This window comes from Corvus cornix, chromosome Z (genome assembly GCF_000738735.6).
Source record: "Corvus cornix cornix isolate S_Up_H32 chromosome Z, ASM73873v5, whole genome shotgun sequence".
NCBI lineage: Eukaryota > Metazoa > Chordata > Aves > Passeriformes > Corvidae > Corvus > Corvus cornix.
The window spans coordinates 31,682,068-31,698,472 of NC_046357.1; the positions used below are offsets into that span (position 1 = coordinate 31,682,068).

General features: G+C 42.4%; 1 protein-coding gene across 4 annotated transcripts in view; it reads right to left on the bottom strand.

Annotated features, from left to right (window-relative positions):
- Nucleotides 1-16,405, bottom strand: part of ABCA1 (ATP binding cassette subfamily A member 1) — a 92,288-nt gene that overhangs the window by 32,498 nt on the left and 43,385 nt on the right. For all 4 annotated transcript variants that reach the window (XM_039566754.1, XM_039566753.1, XM_020584672.2 and 1 more), the window contains exons 6-8: nt 15,501-15,622; nt 10,799-10,990; nt 3,576-3,662 (exon numbers count right to left, since the gene is read on the bottom strand). In XM_039566754.1, coding sequence (XP_039422688.1) covers nt 3,576-3,662; nt 10,799-10,990; nt 15,501-15,622 — 401 coding nt within the window. The remainder of the gene's footprint in view (nt 1-3,575; nt 3,663-10,798; nt 10,991-15,500; nt 15,623-16,405) is intronic.

Consider the following 16,405-nt stretch of genomic DNA (forward strand, 5'->3'; position numbering starts at 1 on the left):
AAAAGCAACCCACCTGCATGAGAACTGATTTCATGCTGCACTGGAGTGTTGCTCTCAGACTCCTGTCTGGAGATGTCGGAACATCACCTCTTTGATGGCAACAATAAGTGGATATTATGAAAAAATAAGATAAAGGCAAGAATCTAGGATACTTCCTCTAAGTAACCTTCCAGTTTCTATTTATTTTCAGCTCAGAAAACTACTATTTCCTAATCCTCCACTAATTTCTTCCATGGTAAACTCCTAGAATTTAGAACATCCGCAAGTATTTAACAGACAACATCACAGGAAAGAACCTCTTCTCTCTGCTTAATTTGGGTACAGTTAGCTCCATTTGGTGTCATGTGGCTTTGTTTTTTGTTTTTACTGCAAGAGACAGTAGACATTCAAACCCTATCTCTTCATGTGCCACTACAGGTCTCCATCATATCCCCAACTCATCTCTTTTCCAAGCTGAACAGTCTCAGCCTATTCCCTTGTTCCTTTTGTGAAAGTCATTCTACTTCCAAGTGTCCTAACTGGCCTTCTCTGAACTTTATTCCCCTTCTGTTATCAGTTTTCAGAGAATGAGAGCCTAGATCTATGTTCTGTATCAAAGGGTTTTATATAGTATCATGGTAAAATGCTACAGCTGGTTCTCCATCCCTTTTAAAGCGTTTTCCTGAATTTTATCCAATCCCCTGACTGCTACTGAAATATCAGGTGACATTAACTTGGATGTTCTTACTGTGCTGCCCAGAACAGGCACATGCAGTAAACAGGGCAAGCAGAACTGCTGAGACACCTATTTGTAACTTCTCATCAACTGCATCTCAGAAACAACTTCAGATGCTATGGTCCAACTGCCCTGTTTTCAGAGACAATAACAGAGTCAAAGACCATCTGCCACTTTTGCTCACTGTGTATCAGTCTGTCACTTTTATTTAAATAAAATGCAGATAACTAAGTCTAAGACAGCTGGCAAAGCCAGCCAGCAACAATGCTGAAAGCAGCAGTGTGCTGAACAATTCAATCCAAGTTCACCCAAGGAAAACACACTCAAGACTCTTTGGCCTTACAGTGGGAGGTAAACCTGACCCTTTGTGCTCATCCCTTTGTGCATGTAAGCACTGCCATGTTTTAGATGTGCCAACATCTGGAGAAAAATTCTTGATGCTAAAAAACAGCTACTATGTGTCACCTACACAAGGAGCCTCTATTTTCAGATGCTAAAAGCACACGGCACGCTGATATAATGGAAGACAGCTGTGAGAACAGCAAAAGCCTGAGTGCCTATGTCCAGAGTGACTGATTCAAGTGTACTTTCATTTCCTCGCTACTCACTGCTGTCTTTGCCTGCAGCCTGGTGCCACTCGACCTGGCTCCACAGGTTCAGGGTGACATACAGGACACCAGCATCATGGGACATGAATGAAAAGTGTCACACAACAGCTTTTGGTTGTTACATATGCTCACGTAGTTTTTGGATTTGATGATTCCTCACCTAAATGGCCAAGGCTGCATTTCAGGTGTGACAGTTTGAGTACGAAATTCAAAGGGATCCCTTGGGGAGTTTTTGGTATCTTAGGTAAAACAGCTCATTTTTCCTCAGCAAAAAGGCAGCTACTTTAGCTAAAGTACTATAAACTCCCTAACATGATGAGCAAAGGTACTCAAATAGGAAGTACAGCTAATTCCCATGAACATATGAAGTGTTAATCATCTTGAAGAAGGATTGCATTGGCAAATACATTTCTATATATTATTTGAAACGGCTTGAGCAAGGAACTTCGTTTCATCTTTGGCACCAGCAACTTTACAACTTACATGCACAGCTGATCTTTTTACACCTCTGGAAGCAAGTATGTCAAACATGAAGGGTTACTAAGCTATTTCTTCTCCCATACATCAGACCTGGCTCCCTAAGTGTTTCTAAATAGTCATCCTTGCTCTTGGTGTTTAATCTGCCCTCCTAAAAGTTGATTTAAAGAGTCCAAGGACACAGATCCCATCAATCCCCATACTCCGGGACAAATATTTTGTTCAGACTATTTTCTAATTAAAATTCCCTGCTAGAAAGGCTCCTAGACACGGCACAAACAATAGTTCTCTCCACCCCCTCTAGCTGCTGCCATTTGAAACAAGGGAGCAAGTCCCTCCTTTTCACACAGAAATCCGCCTAACAGACAATAAGAAGTAACTTTCGGTCACGCCATCTGGAGCAGCTCATGCTGTACACAGAGCAAAAAGCTGCCTTTGTTTGCACAGCAGGGCAGAATAAAAGGTAGTCCTACCCAAAACAGCTGCCAAGCAAAAGGCACGTTACCCTGGGACGTTTTCGGCCACATCAGCAAACTCAGTATCACGTGGTTTCAATTATTTTTATCCCAGACAAGAAAAAAGGCAAGCTTAAATGACGTAACAGGAAACAGCTGTAGTCAAACTCTGAAGGGCAGCTTCCCTGCTAGCAACAAAAGCTCTGCGATGGTCCTAACTGAAGCTGATCCTGGAATCGTCTTAATTTCAATGTGGAGGGGACTGCATGGCAGGTTGTAGCACTCGGGGAGGGGTGTGTGCCAGGAATTGTTGGCTGGCACGGTGCAGGCTCCGGCAGCTGCCCCTCCGTGGGAGTGAGGCGCACGCTAACCTGGAGTGACCCGCTCTTGTGCATGCTCCCAGAGGTTACTGCCGTTCACGGGCGCGGAGCTCTCGCTCTGATGCAAAGACTGAAGACTAGCGAAGGGAGGAGGAGGAGGCGGCGGCATTGTTTAGCTTAGATGGAGGCGGGGGCACTGTTTAGCTTAGATGGTTGTGATTTCTGCTCTAGGGAGAGAATGTTTTTGACTAATAGCAGCACTTCAAAGTCAGAGCCAGACAAAAAAAACTAGGATAAGTTTCTGGCTCAACACCCACCCACTACCTCCCAGATTTGGACTTCTGACTCATACTGAGGTACACAGGGTTTTTTTTTTCCCTAATCCATCATTTCACCTGCAAAAACAAATACTTGCAGTCTCTAGAATGTCAATTTGACTGTGCAAATCGCTGTTTATGTTTAGTGTTGTGATGTCATTGTGCTGAGTGCCCCACAAGACTGGAAAACAATCTCTGGCCCAAAAAGCAAGATAGATAAAGAGGAAATAGTAGCCTATAGCTACTAATTTAAATTATTACAGCCACAGTATCTTTTCCACATGCCATACCCTCACTGCACATGAAACCCAGTAGTTATAAACAAGTAATAACCCTGACATAGGTTGGTAACTGAATGGAAAAAAATAAAAAGGAAAGCCTCAACATGCAGTTTGCAAGGCACTACCTGGCAGCAGATGTACTGCAAGCCCAACAGTTGTGCCACTGCTGAGGAGGCAAAACACTATAGAAAACGTCCTAATTCCTGTTGTGGTATTTAACTTGAAGTGCCAAGCAGCTGCAAAGTGCATGCTGCCTGTACTGACACAGGGAAAATAGCTGTAGGATGGGGAAAAGTTTCAAAACAAGCCAGGGATTTGCCTTTGAGTTGCCTCTTGTACTTGATCACAGGTTAAGATAGCAACCACAGTGATATGTTCTCCTGACACAAAGGCTCTTCTTACCTCTTTAACAAGCTTCCCAATGCTCTCTCTCAAAGTTTCCACAGTTTCTGAGAGATCCCACAAGGAGGAATTGAAAGAAAGTCGTCTCTGCAGGAAGACAGAAAAGGAAACTACAAGTTACTGCAAAGCACAAGCAAAGAAATTAAATTCTTGTAAACACTCTCGTATGGAACAGTAAGGACTGTTTATATGGCAAAGTGCTTGGTGGGGAAGACAGAGCTGGCTATCTGTGTAACCTTGAACTTAAAATACCATGGGCTTCTGTACCTTGCAATGTGATAGGATCACCCCTTTCTCTTTTCACAGGTTAAGTACAAAGATACCATAACCGGAACCATACCAACAAAATGTTAAATGCATGCACATACAATTACAATGCAAAGGATGACTTGCATCCCAGGTCACAAAACAAGCACAGTATAAGGGACAGCATATGGACAGTCTTGAAATCCTGCAAGCCAATGCCAAGAAGGGGATGTAAAGTCAGTACAGTGGAGGGAAAGACAATATGGTGGGCACAAGTTTTCAGTGAGAGTACACAGATACCAGCTCAGGCATAAAGAACTCCCTAGTGCAGTGTACATCATCATCACTCAAGTCCTCCCATCAGGCCTTGATGTTTATCTAAATCAAGGGAGTATTTTAAAACAAACAGCTTCCAATAGCTGGTATGCACTGTCACCAAAGAGCAAGACTGACAGGCATCCAGAAATGGAAGGCACAGCTTTCAGGGAACTATTTGCCCTAGCAGGAAGTCACACTGAAGACAACTCCTTGTTTCCAACTGCTCTACGTGTAACTGGTGGCCTGGAGTTCAGTTTGTGGGGTTCTTTTCCTGTTCTGTTCACATATCTGGATTATCTTGCATGGAAAACATTTGGGCACAATCCTTTTTTCAGGGGAATGAAGATTAAAATAAATTCCTACAATTTCACATTAGTAGCTCCATGTTACAGCATTTGAAAGCATTAGTTAAAGTTAGAGCATTGCAACACACAGATGAACAGCCAAGGCCCTTGAATTTAGCACGTATCTTTTGAGCTGAATCTCTTCCTTTTCACGTCTTTCCTGGGACGATTTTTTTTGTACTTAATCTGCTGGAGAACAGTAAGACCTGGTCAGTGCCAGCTGGTGTAAGCAGGCACTGTTCTGCTGATCTGCTGGGACGTTTAAAATTCAGCTAACTTTTCTGAGTGCACAGTTAGTCTTTGCTCCACAGCCAGTTGCAAATTCAGGGAGGATCTCTCTAACCTCTATGGATTTCTACTAAATGCAGTCCTCAAGGTTTAGATAAATAAAAACATTATCTAGAAGAAAAGCAGTTAAAAATCCCCACAGGCTTACACCTTCAAGACTTATTTAAAGAAATTTAGCCACCAAACATCAAAACCACGTATCTGCTCTACCACTACTACTTTAGCAATAAGATGAGGTAGAAAGTCGTAGATTCATGCACAACAAGAGATGTGCTTATTCAGTTCCACATACTTCATCAATCTCTACACAGATTTGCGTTCACTGCACTCAGAGGTCATTCAGGGACAAGGTAGATGAGGAAAAGTTTTCTGAAGATACTAATTGGTTTTGAACAGTGAAAAGTCAAAATCCAATTGCAAAGGATTAGTGAACAGCCTCCTACTGACACACTGCTACAAAGTGCCAGACAAAATTCAGCACTGCAAAGTAAAATACATGGAGAAAAGACAGTGCTACCTTAAGATACCTCTTGTGTGGCTCTGAATTAGCTACTGCCACTCAAAAAAAAAGATCTTAGAAATATAGTGATAAAACAGATCAACATCAATATAAATCTACAATGCACTCCTGGTTCTCAAGTACTATGTGCAATTTTGGGTTCTCCATCTCTGAAGAAACTCAAGTACAGAGAAAGGCCATGATTCAAGGTAAGAATGGTTTTTGAGGGAAGAACAATAGACCACAGTTCTTCCAATGGGACTTGTAAGGACAAACAGAGGTTATGACAAAGGTCTGTAGACTTAGAAGTGGGATGGGGAATGGAAATGTGATGATTGCCCACTGTGCCTCATCATACAGGGCTAGAGAACTTCCAGTGAAATAATCAATTTAAAACAAAACCAAATGAGCTTCTGCATATATGAGTTAGTCAAAATGGAAAAAATCAGTAGACTCTATGCAATGTTGAAAATGTTGAGTTCGAGAAAGACTTAAAAGAATTCATTGAACGTAAAAGTCTTACCAAATTCTATTAAACAACAAGATCCCAGGAGTAGCTGAGAAAGTCTGGGTTGCAAACTACTGAAGAACATGACACTGAGGAAATGTTGTTCCATAGCGCACAGTGGCTGCACCCTTTCAAAGGCATCCATTACGGGCCACTGCTGGACTATCAGTCAAGGACACTGAGCTTAACAGGACTTTTTCCTTACCTCCTAAGTAAGTCTTAGGTGATTCAAGGAGCTTGCAAACCTTATGCTGAAATGTGAGGAGTACCCATCTATCCTTTCATACACAACACCCTGACCTTTCTTCTCTAACAAATTCATATCACTTCAAGGTCATTTGTCACCAGAACTTGCAATAGTATCATTGATACGGAGGAAATTTTACTCCCTCTACCACTTCTTGAACCTCAAAGCCCAGTCAGGAAGTCTCTCACAAGTCATCTCCAGAGACAACAACAAAAAAAGTCAGTCACAAGGGCCACTCTTCTTTGAAGAGATGAGCATGTCATTAATTCCCCTGTAATATACATCTTTGTAGTGACTCACTACATAGTTAATTACATAATAAGAAACCTCTAGATTCAGGATAGATCCAGGAAGATTGTTCCTGCTGTGAGACTGTCTTTAGCAGGTATCTGCACTACATCTTGGGACTGGGGAGAGCAATGACTCATTTACTGGTAATGTGCTGCAAAAACATCACCTGTCTGTTCTAGGCACACTGTGGAAAGACAGACCTCTAACAGGTTTTGAACACAACTGCCCTCTAAGATTACTGTCGCAGTGGCTAGCAAGTCACTAAATTTGTCTTTTGGGACAGACAACATTATAACACTCTTGAGTGTACTCAGATTATATACTGAGTGCACTGGGGGGACTCTGTGCTTGTAGGTGCATGCTACAAGATTTACTCTAGTGACGAATACTTGAGATGGCTGGAGTTGACAGACAAGCCTTGAATAAATTCAGGTGAGACTTACAGGGCATGGACAATCTGATTCTTTAACATACATGAGAATGCATGGGTTTAAAGTGTTGGGAAGTCAAAAAATTAAGCCAAAATTCAGTCTGCATCCTACAGCTAACTGTTTCTGCTTAATAAAGACCATTCTGCCACTTTTGCTTTGAAATAGTTATTACAACTCTATACTGATCTTAGCAGAAACTTTCCACTGGCCTCTGCAGAAAAATCACGTGCTTTAAGCTTCTGCTTTTGTTTCCTGAGAGTGGAAGTCTCAAGCCACTGCTGCTTAGAAGGACGATATCATTGTGCTTGACTGAAAATGCTCTCAAAAGACCAAGGAAAGCTATGAGTTCAGTTGCAGCACATATTTACATTAGGAGACATTTACTAAAAGCCATTTTTCAACTGCAATGCATTTATTATTTAATGCTTAGTTCATGCTAACCATTTGACAAAATACCACCTGTATTACAGAGGGAGAAAAAACAATTGGATTTTCATGTGCTCAACCACACTCTTTCAAGGACCACTGCACTACACAACACAGAATATTTATGGCTTATTACAGAACCATACCACTGGAAATGAGTATGGCAAAGCCCTTCTTAGGCAGTGCTGTCCAAGAGATGAAACCCCACATGAACAATCTGAATTGTCATTTAACCTTCCCCCCCACCAAATCACATTCAAAACTGGGCAGATTTGCAGACGGAAATACAAACAGGTACTTCTGTAATATAAGACAGTCAGAAATGTCCCACTGGACTGCATTGTGATGGCTGGGAACTTACTGTCGTTGCTCTTGTTAGTCTTTCCCAAACTGGGTAGCTCCTCCATGGGACAACTGCTGGCCTACCACTGGGAGAAGGCCAGGAAGGAAATTTGAATGCATGCAGTCAGATGCACTGCTTCACTGTTGTTCTCAAACCAGGTTCTCCTGCCTCAGTCTCAATCACCCAGTGCAAGGCAAGCCTCAAGAAGAGGCGATGTGTCCACACAACGAGCTTGTACAACCTATTCTATGTCCTGTAGTATTGTTGGTCAAAAGGCTTCAGAGAAGGGACGCAGGCTAAGACACAGATGATGGAAAACGGAATCTGACTTCTTGAAACACTTTTGTCTTCTAGTGGAGTGAAGACTCAGAATAAGGAAAGTTGATCCTCCACCTTGGTGCCCTGTGATCACACCCAGATTTTCTGCTGGGTTTTGATCCAAACAGTCTGCCTCAAATAGGTCCTTACATAAAAAAGAGTAAGGAGACACACTTTAACCTCCAATGTACTTGGCTCTGTTTTCTCATATTACAGAACAGGCTAAATTGAAGTAATACAAAAGATCAGTGACAGAGCTAGAATCCTAGTGTGAAATTTTAATTAGAAGTTCTTGTCTTAACTGTACCACTGCCCTTTGGGCAACACTCTAGGTGTTCTGGATAAAACTGAGGAGCACGTATGTAAAGTGTTTATTCCTTACCTTTCTTTTTAAAAAAACTTACAGTGCCGTGACATTTCAAGCTCATGCATTTCATTATGCAAGCACTTTAATTTCTTTTTTAAAACCTTCATCTGTCCATAATTTGCTAGCAATTACTGCGTTTTTGCGAGCTACTTAGAACACTTAAGAGTTTCCCCAAGGCTACAAATGCACACACACTTTAAGCCAGCAGAAGTTAGTGTTATCATCAGGGTCTCAACCCACGCACTCACTCCTTGATCATAGGGCTCTCAATCCTGCACCCTCCCCTTCAAGTTTCAGCATAAATATTTGTATAAACATACAATCAGGTCAGAGACTTTTAATGCGGATCAATTCCATGATGAAATTTACTGCATCACCTTGCAGAGGGAGTAACAAACAGGAATGCACAGGGACAAAAACAAGCAGGTGCATGCCAGGCTAAGTCATATCTATTAAGACATTTCAAGAAACCATAGCCACTTCACTGCCCGGCTATCAGAGAGGCACAAATTTCCAGTTTACACTTCAAGCCCTTGGTGTTGAATTTACAAAGTTCTTGCACACACTTGCAAGCCCTTGTATTAACCTTCTTGTACTAAGATGCTGCCTCTCCATAAATCGCAAAACAGTGCAACCAGTGAAGCTCATGTCCAATTACACAAGCTAAAAACCTGTCTCTAAATCACTGTTGCATCTCCATTTGACTTGTTCCTTACTTTGCTTACTGAAATGCCTTGCTATGAAGTACATCAAAGAGATGAAGCGAAAAAATAAAAATTAATCCCTGGACAAATTGTTGGCATTGGTTTACAGACTCTGTAGTAGATAACAGAGCATGCTATCTTCAGTGTGCATGTCCACGATTTGACACACAGTGCCTTCAATAAGTTGCGTCAAAAGCCTCCTTTGTTCATGAGCAGAAAGTTCTCTCTTTGAACAAAGATGTTACTGCAGGTCAGGGTGCTTTCTAGCCTCTAAAGACACTAAGTTTCAAATGCGTTGGTTGTGATCCTATTCATTTATCCATTTTGCCTGGCCACATTGAAGCGAGTTAGTTTCTGTTTCATTCACTGATGCATTACAGCAGCTTAACTAGAGGGTACACTGTGACACACTTCTGAGGAAAACTGTGGACCTTTACCAGACAACAATGCACAGCAGGTTTAGAACTGCTGGCTTCTGGACTCCAGCTTTTTTCCCCTTGAAGACAAGATCATGACCCAGCCTCTCAGAAACCCCCCCCAAAGCTGCACATAATGTCTTAAATCGATACTGCTGCTGCCAAGAGGCACAGAGTGACTTATGACTGTTTCCTTTCACCAACCAACAATACAGACCTAATGACACAGACACACTCAATACCTGCTTCTGTCAGCTACACTGCAGAAGCTTCTGTAAATAAGAAAAATAAGACTGAGTCTCCACAGAGCCCAGAAAACCAATTCTGAGCGGTACAATAGCTGGCTATTTTCTTCCCTTTAAGACCCCAAAATTCTAGCACCTTTGAATGGTTTAAAGTAAAATATGTATATATGTGCACATACACGTACAACTGAAGACAGGAAACTAATTATAGCCATTCCTCTCTGAACAGCCCATCTTTGTCACAATTCTAGTGTCGCTACCACATCTCTTAATGCTTATGGGTTGTCTTGCTCTTCCAGCAGTAAAGAAAGTGCAGACGGAGGACATGTGGAAAACAGAAGACAAGCTGTGGAGAGAAGTCACTGACCGCTACGTACTGTGCAGCAGAGTAATATGATTCCAGTACTTGATAATGACCCTCTTTGACTGGGGACAAAGCCAAGCAAGTGGTACATGACTTTCAGTACTGAAAGGCTCATCAAATCTGAAAACTCACACAGCAAACAATAGAATATTTGTTTTAGTGGGTAACAGAGTGGGTTCTGTGGTCCTTTCTTCACTCTACTGTTATTTCCAGCACTGAATTCCTCAAACTTCTATATTTTAACAGATATTGCTGATCTGTAGCAAACATCACTGGATTGTCCCAGATCCAAGTCTGCTCTAGTCTCCAGTCATCCTGTAAATAATGTATGTTCTTGAAGTTCATGAATTCTTCCCCCAATACCCATTCAGTTGGTTAATTTTTGAAACAGGACTTTAAAACTTGACTCTACTTCGTATGATTTAAACCTGCTTAAAGGTTGTGTCCTGTCAGTGGCTAGAAACTTCCGCACTCAGTGGCGCCATGCTAAGGGCAGAGTGCGATGGTTTTAGCGCTCAGCACAAGCCAGTCTTATATCTAGGCTTGTTCCAGCCAAGATACAACATTTGACTAAAACAAAGGGACAACCAAGAGCCTTTCTGTTACAACACAGCAAAGACTTTCCTTTTAAAATGGAACTGTGGACCACACACATTTATGCTCTGCAAGCAGCAGACTGAACAGGAAGGGTAAGAATGACAGGAAGAAGCAATGTTGTTCATGCTCCCATGACAAAGACCAACCATCTTTCTTCTTTCTAACTGCCTCTGAGCAGTTCTGCAAATGCAGGGATGAGTTCCTAGACTGAAAGCCCTGGAAAATGTCACTGTGTCAATGACACTCGTACAGGTGGGGCCAGCAAACTCACCTGAAGAGGCTTCAAAGGATTAAGGTTAGCACGGAAGGCTTGCTCAGCTGCATGGAGTTTTTCCTTTGACAAGGTGCAAATGAAGGCTTCAGAGTCTGTGGCTGCCGTCTGATTTTGGATGGTGAGAAATTCAGACAATGTTGAGTTTTTGCAGAGATCTTGCAGTCGCATTCGATAACCAGACACAATGACCTAAAAAAGTGGGGAAAGCATGTAAGTCTCCCTTCATCTAAGGCTCCAACCAAAAAACTGGTTATTGCCTAGACAAAGCAAACCATTCATAACATTTCCAGATAGCGGTGAGGGGGCATTCTTCTCTACAGGTTGAGCTGTCCTGATTCATATGCAACTCAGTTCCAAGAAAAACCCTTCCCTGCTGAGAACATGGGAGAGAAGTCCTGGGGGAGGCAGGTCTCTCTTAACATCCCCGCAAATACGCACAAAGCAGCAGTGATCCTGTCCTCCACAGCAGCCATTTCCTCCAGCCAAGGGTACATGCATTGCCTAATGTTCAGTCTTCTGGGAACTGAGCCACCGAGACAAAAACAAGGCTTGTGACCAGACACAAGTCTGGCAAATCTATGTGAAGGGCAAAAGACCTATGTCCCAAACTACTCAGATGTATCTGCCACCCACATTTTCTATGCAGTTCTGAATCAGAATCATCACTCTTAACTCTGAAGTATCTACTCACTAACTGCTGAGACAAACATTTTGCAGTGTTTTTGAGCAGATAATGTATCAGCAAAAAAAAGTTATCTTACTGGCTGCAACAAGTGAGATAAGATCCTAGAGACTTCCTTCACAGGCATATTTTTCTTAAGGTAATGGTTTGCTTGTCAATAATGTTTCCTAATCCACAAGCAATCACCTCATTAACAAAATTGATAAAATCCCTCTGAGTTATCACCAAACCCTTTCAGGCCTGATAACCAAATTCTTTTAATAAGGTCATTTACCGACTTCATGTTTGCTGAACAACAAAGTGCATGTCAAAAAGCTGCATACTTCTTGAAGGTGATAAACAATGAAAAATCCAGAGTCTACTATTGGAAAGAAATTTTTGTTTGCCTTGGGGCTAGACAGATGCAACAATTTTACTGTAAATGCACAGGTAACAGCAGCTGTACACTTAATGTCTTCTTTCTGTCATTTCGTAAGACTCGGTGTGCATTGCCCAACTTACAACAACAGCTAAGGAGGATTGATCTACATTCCAGAAGAGTTAGCAGCTCATGAACCAGGCTGGTAAGTCTGAAATTTGTTGTCTTTCAAAATCAAAGGGGTATGCACAATCTGGGGGGGAAAGTGCATTACATTCAGAAAACAAGCAAATGGAGCTGACAGGAGAGAAAAGAGGTTTTTAATGCAATACTCATGCAAACCTTTAACTTTGGTCTGTATCCATATGCCAAAAATATGATCTTTCAATGCCATACACCCAGCTCTCACATCAAAAAGGCTGGCCTTTTGAAAAATTTGGGGTGCCTTTTTCTTTTGCCAGCAGAAATACTACCACTACTACTATAACAGTGTTATAGCCATGCTGAAAAGGAGATAGATATTTGTGGGGCACTGAAATAACACTCCCAGAATGAGTCTAAACAAGCTTCCCTGGGTGGACTTACAGAGAAAACAGTGTCTCCCAGTGCCTCAGTGTTCACTCACAAAAAGTGAAGGTGACCAACCTTTCACCATTCTGAAAATGTCCACCTTTTTCACCCAGATTTTAAACTCTTTTGGAGAGAAGCTGCCCATTTCAAGCACTGAGCTCCACAGCATGAGACCTTAGGAAAAACACTCTGCCTATCCACCCCAAACTAAAGCACCCAGTCTCACCAAGTCAGCAAGTTCTGTATCCACTTGCAGTCACCTGAACTCATTGTGTCTTCAGCAGACAAAAATACATCCTAAATGACAGGTTAAATCCCCTAAGGACTCTCAAGATGCCAGGCTCATGCCGGAAAGTAGTCATACATAATTGTTTTGTCCTTACAGGTCATGTAATTCTCTCCTTGGGACTTTTTCTGCTTCATGAAACAGAGATTTGTTCCAAGCAGAATATGCACTGCCCATTACTATTTACTCCTCACTGCTATTCAGTGCATCATGCTGCAGCACTGGCTCAGGACCTCATTGTGCCTTCAACTTTTCAGAGGGACAGGACCTACTCCTGCCTCCAAGCCACACAAGAGCTGTCTGGCCACACCTGGACAACAGCAGCATACCAGACTTGATTACATAGCTGCCTGCCCACTGCTGACCCAGGCACCTTCCAAATCCCACACCCTTCTGAGCACACCTGCCACGACTGGAAAAACAGAAGGCTGAGCCACTCTGCCCCAGGAAGCAACATACCCATCAAGACAAGGCTTTGGTTGCTTTTAACTGTCTGCACTAATTTCAGTATGTCTGATACACAACCCTGCTGGACATGCTGGAGTGCTGTCATTACAGCAGCGCCACTGAACTGTCCCATCTCCTTGGTGACTTCAGGTCCTTACTTGTGTATCGTAAGTTCTGGCCTTGTTGAACAACCCCAGGACACCAACAGACTGCAGAAGAGGGCTGTATTTGCTGTGAAAGGTTAGCATAGTCTGGATAGGCCCTTCTACTGTATGACTTCTGAATGAAGCTATGACCCACTCATTTAGAGACCTAACAAATAATGCCTTATTAACACTGAAGTCACTAGTCAGCTCAGCAGAGAGGTCAGTTCTATGTGGAAGGTATCTTTTCAGCTTTATACCGGCTAGCGCTTGTATTTCAATGCCTTAGAAAGCCTCGAGCAGCCTTGAGAGGTAGCACGGGCAATCTAGCACTTTAGTAGCTCTAAAATCGGTACCTGAATTAGCTGCAGAGCAAATACCATCAGCAGAAGCAAAGAGGGAGAAATATAGCTCCCTGCTCGCTCAATTCCCTGCAGTTAGAAGCTTTCAAATGAGACAGACAACCAGAGATGTTCACAGGAAAGTAGCTGAGCTGAGAGAGAGCCGAGCCTCCCCTCGACTATCTTTTATTCGGAGAAGGGGAAAGGGGAGGACTGGGGGCGGACCCGGGGTGAGCGGCCAATCAGACACTGCTGAAGAGTCTGAGTTACATTTGGCTTTGCCCGCGCTTGGAACAAAGGAGCTCGGAGCACATGGGCAGGAGCACGTGTCTTTGGGAGGGGGAGGGGAAGCTCAGAACAGGCAGCAACAGTTCTCCAAACCAGATCTCCAGCAAAATCAAAGACATCCATTTTGTGAGTCAGATAAAGTCATTCTGCAGGAAGGGAGAGGTCTGAATCTCTAGTTACCATCTGTATTAGGAAAGTGCTCAGAAAAAATTCGGTGGGCCACTTATCTGCAGCTTAGTGTCCTGTTGCTCAGATTAGCTCTTCCTGCCATCCCTGAGCACAAAATGCTATTATTACTTAGCAGCATCATTCCCAGTGGTCTAGCAGAATCAACTTAAGAATTACATAAACAAGAGTACAGCTTGAAGCATTCAAGGAAGAACTAGCTGACTGACCAGCCTTTCACCACCCTTCCGACACACTATGTAGATAAAAGCTAAGCTTTTTTTGTCCTTCCATTATACAACCAATACAGTATGGCAGTCATACAATATAAGGTCAGGTTTTTCGCCCGTTTGAAAATCTTTCTGCCTCTCCACTAACTTTGGGAGAATGACTAGAATGCTATTGCTGCAGTCTTCCAGTTACCCTTCTAGAATCATCTGTAGCATGATTCTGTCTTAATCTAGCTTGAATTTCAGGCAAATTGGATTCAAGTAAAACAAAGCATGCAGCCTAAAATGGATAAGAATTTTTTCTCCGCTTTACATTTTTTAGTAGAATGTATCCTTAATTTGTAGGATAACTTATCTAACTGTGCTAAAACAGATGTGCAGTTGCAGGACAGCACCTGTAACTACAGGAAAACAAAGACTAAAAGGACTATTAATCCATTCCACTTCAATGAAAAGATCTGATCTGGAGTTGAGAAGCAAAATGGATTTCCTCCTCCTTTTGCATACCATCTTTTGCACTCTTCCAAGAGAACCCTGGGTCTTCCTTTGAAGTCTGTTCTGGCTTCTGCATTAGAAAGGATGCTGGTCAACTAATCAATCAAGCCTAGCAAAAAACATGTTACAACCTTGACAATGGCAGACAGCCATTGCAAGACAAGGCTCTAGCTCACTGTCACCACTGGCTATGTTTATGACTGCAATCATGGTACACTCAGGATATCAGGACTCTTGTACTACGTAATGTACAATGTGTCTGTCTTGACGCATTGGCCACAAACCTGAAAGTATAGCTCCTTCTGCTGCACAGGAATGTAAGGCAGAGCAAGACCCAGAAACCCTGCTCTAGTCCAAGCTGAGTGACCGAAAGCAGTCAGAACAGTGCTAGCAGCTTAATTAATGTTTTACTTCCATTAAAAAAAAAATGCAGAAGGAAGAAATTCAGTTTAGCCTGAGGGTACTATTTTCTTCTGTAGGTTGAAGCGTTTGCTCATGGGTTCCCAGCACCATTTTACAGCTTAAAATCAAATAACACAGTAAATTGAGAAAAAGAGGAAAGAAGCAGGGAATACATTTTCCTCTGTGTATCTACAGCACCTGGCATAGGTGGGGTCCAGCACTGTGAATCTTGGCACTACAGCTAAACAAACAACAGACAAGCGTTATGTTAGGAGTTGAAAGTACTCTTTACCTGCTGGAGGTTGACCCCTGCATCCAGCAGCTCCTCTACTGCAGATGATGGCATGGACACATTATGATGGAGGAAGTCAGAGAATGTCTCATTGTCAATCAGGAAATCCCGAAGTTTCAGGTCTGGAAAGTGACAAAACAAGCAACATTCTGGTCACAGCAAAGCCAAAAGGAAACTCGTGTGAGATCTCTGAACAGGAAAAGTCAAGCTGACAAATGGGGGAGAGGGAATTACACAAACCATAGCACAAAGGGAAAAGAGGAGCTGCTGGTAAAGTGCTCTGAAACTTGGCAGGCTTCAGAAATCTCAATCCATGGTGCCTTGGTCTCAAAAAAACCCCAAACCAACAAGAAGAAAAGAAATCAACCTTCAAAAACAACTCCCATTAACATCATTACTTCAGCTCAATTTGTTCATACGTACACAGAAGCAAGGCACATTAAGCTGCTCCCCTGATCTGAAACCTACTACAGCATTAGCACTTAATCCCTGTATTGTTACTGAGCATGGGACTGAGCTGGTGCATGGGCCACTGAGGGATTTACTAGCCTTTGGTTAATTATGTTAATAGCTGATGTACTCTACCATAAATTTCAAAGTTTGACATATGCAGACACACAGGTATGATACAGAATAGCACGCAGGTCTAGGAAACAATCTTAGCTACTTGGAATTAAAAAATACATTTGCAAGCATTGTTTCCATTTCCTTTCCCAAATGCTTCACCTTCTCAAGTCATTGGTGTTTCAGCTCTTGGCTTTAAAACCAATTTGTACCTTCATCACAGCAGAGGGGAACCATCTGGAAATTATAATCCAAGCAAACTATTAAAGTCCACAAAACTGGATCTTAAGAAGCTGACTCTCACACTGTTCTGGGTTGTTTTCTTGGGTTTTGTGTGTGGG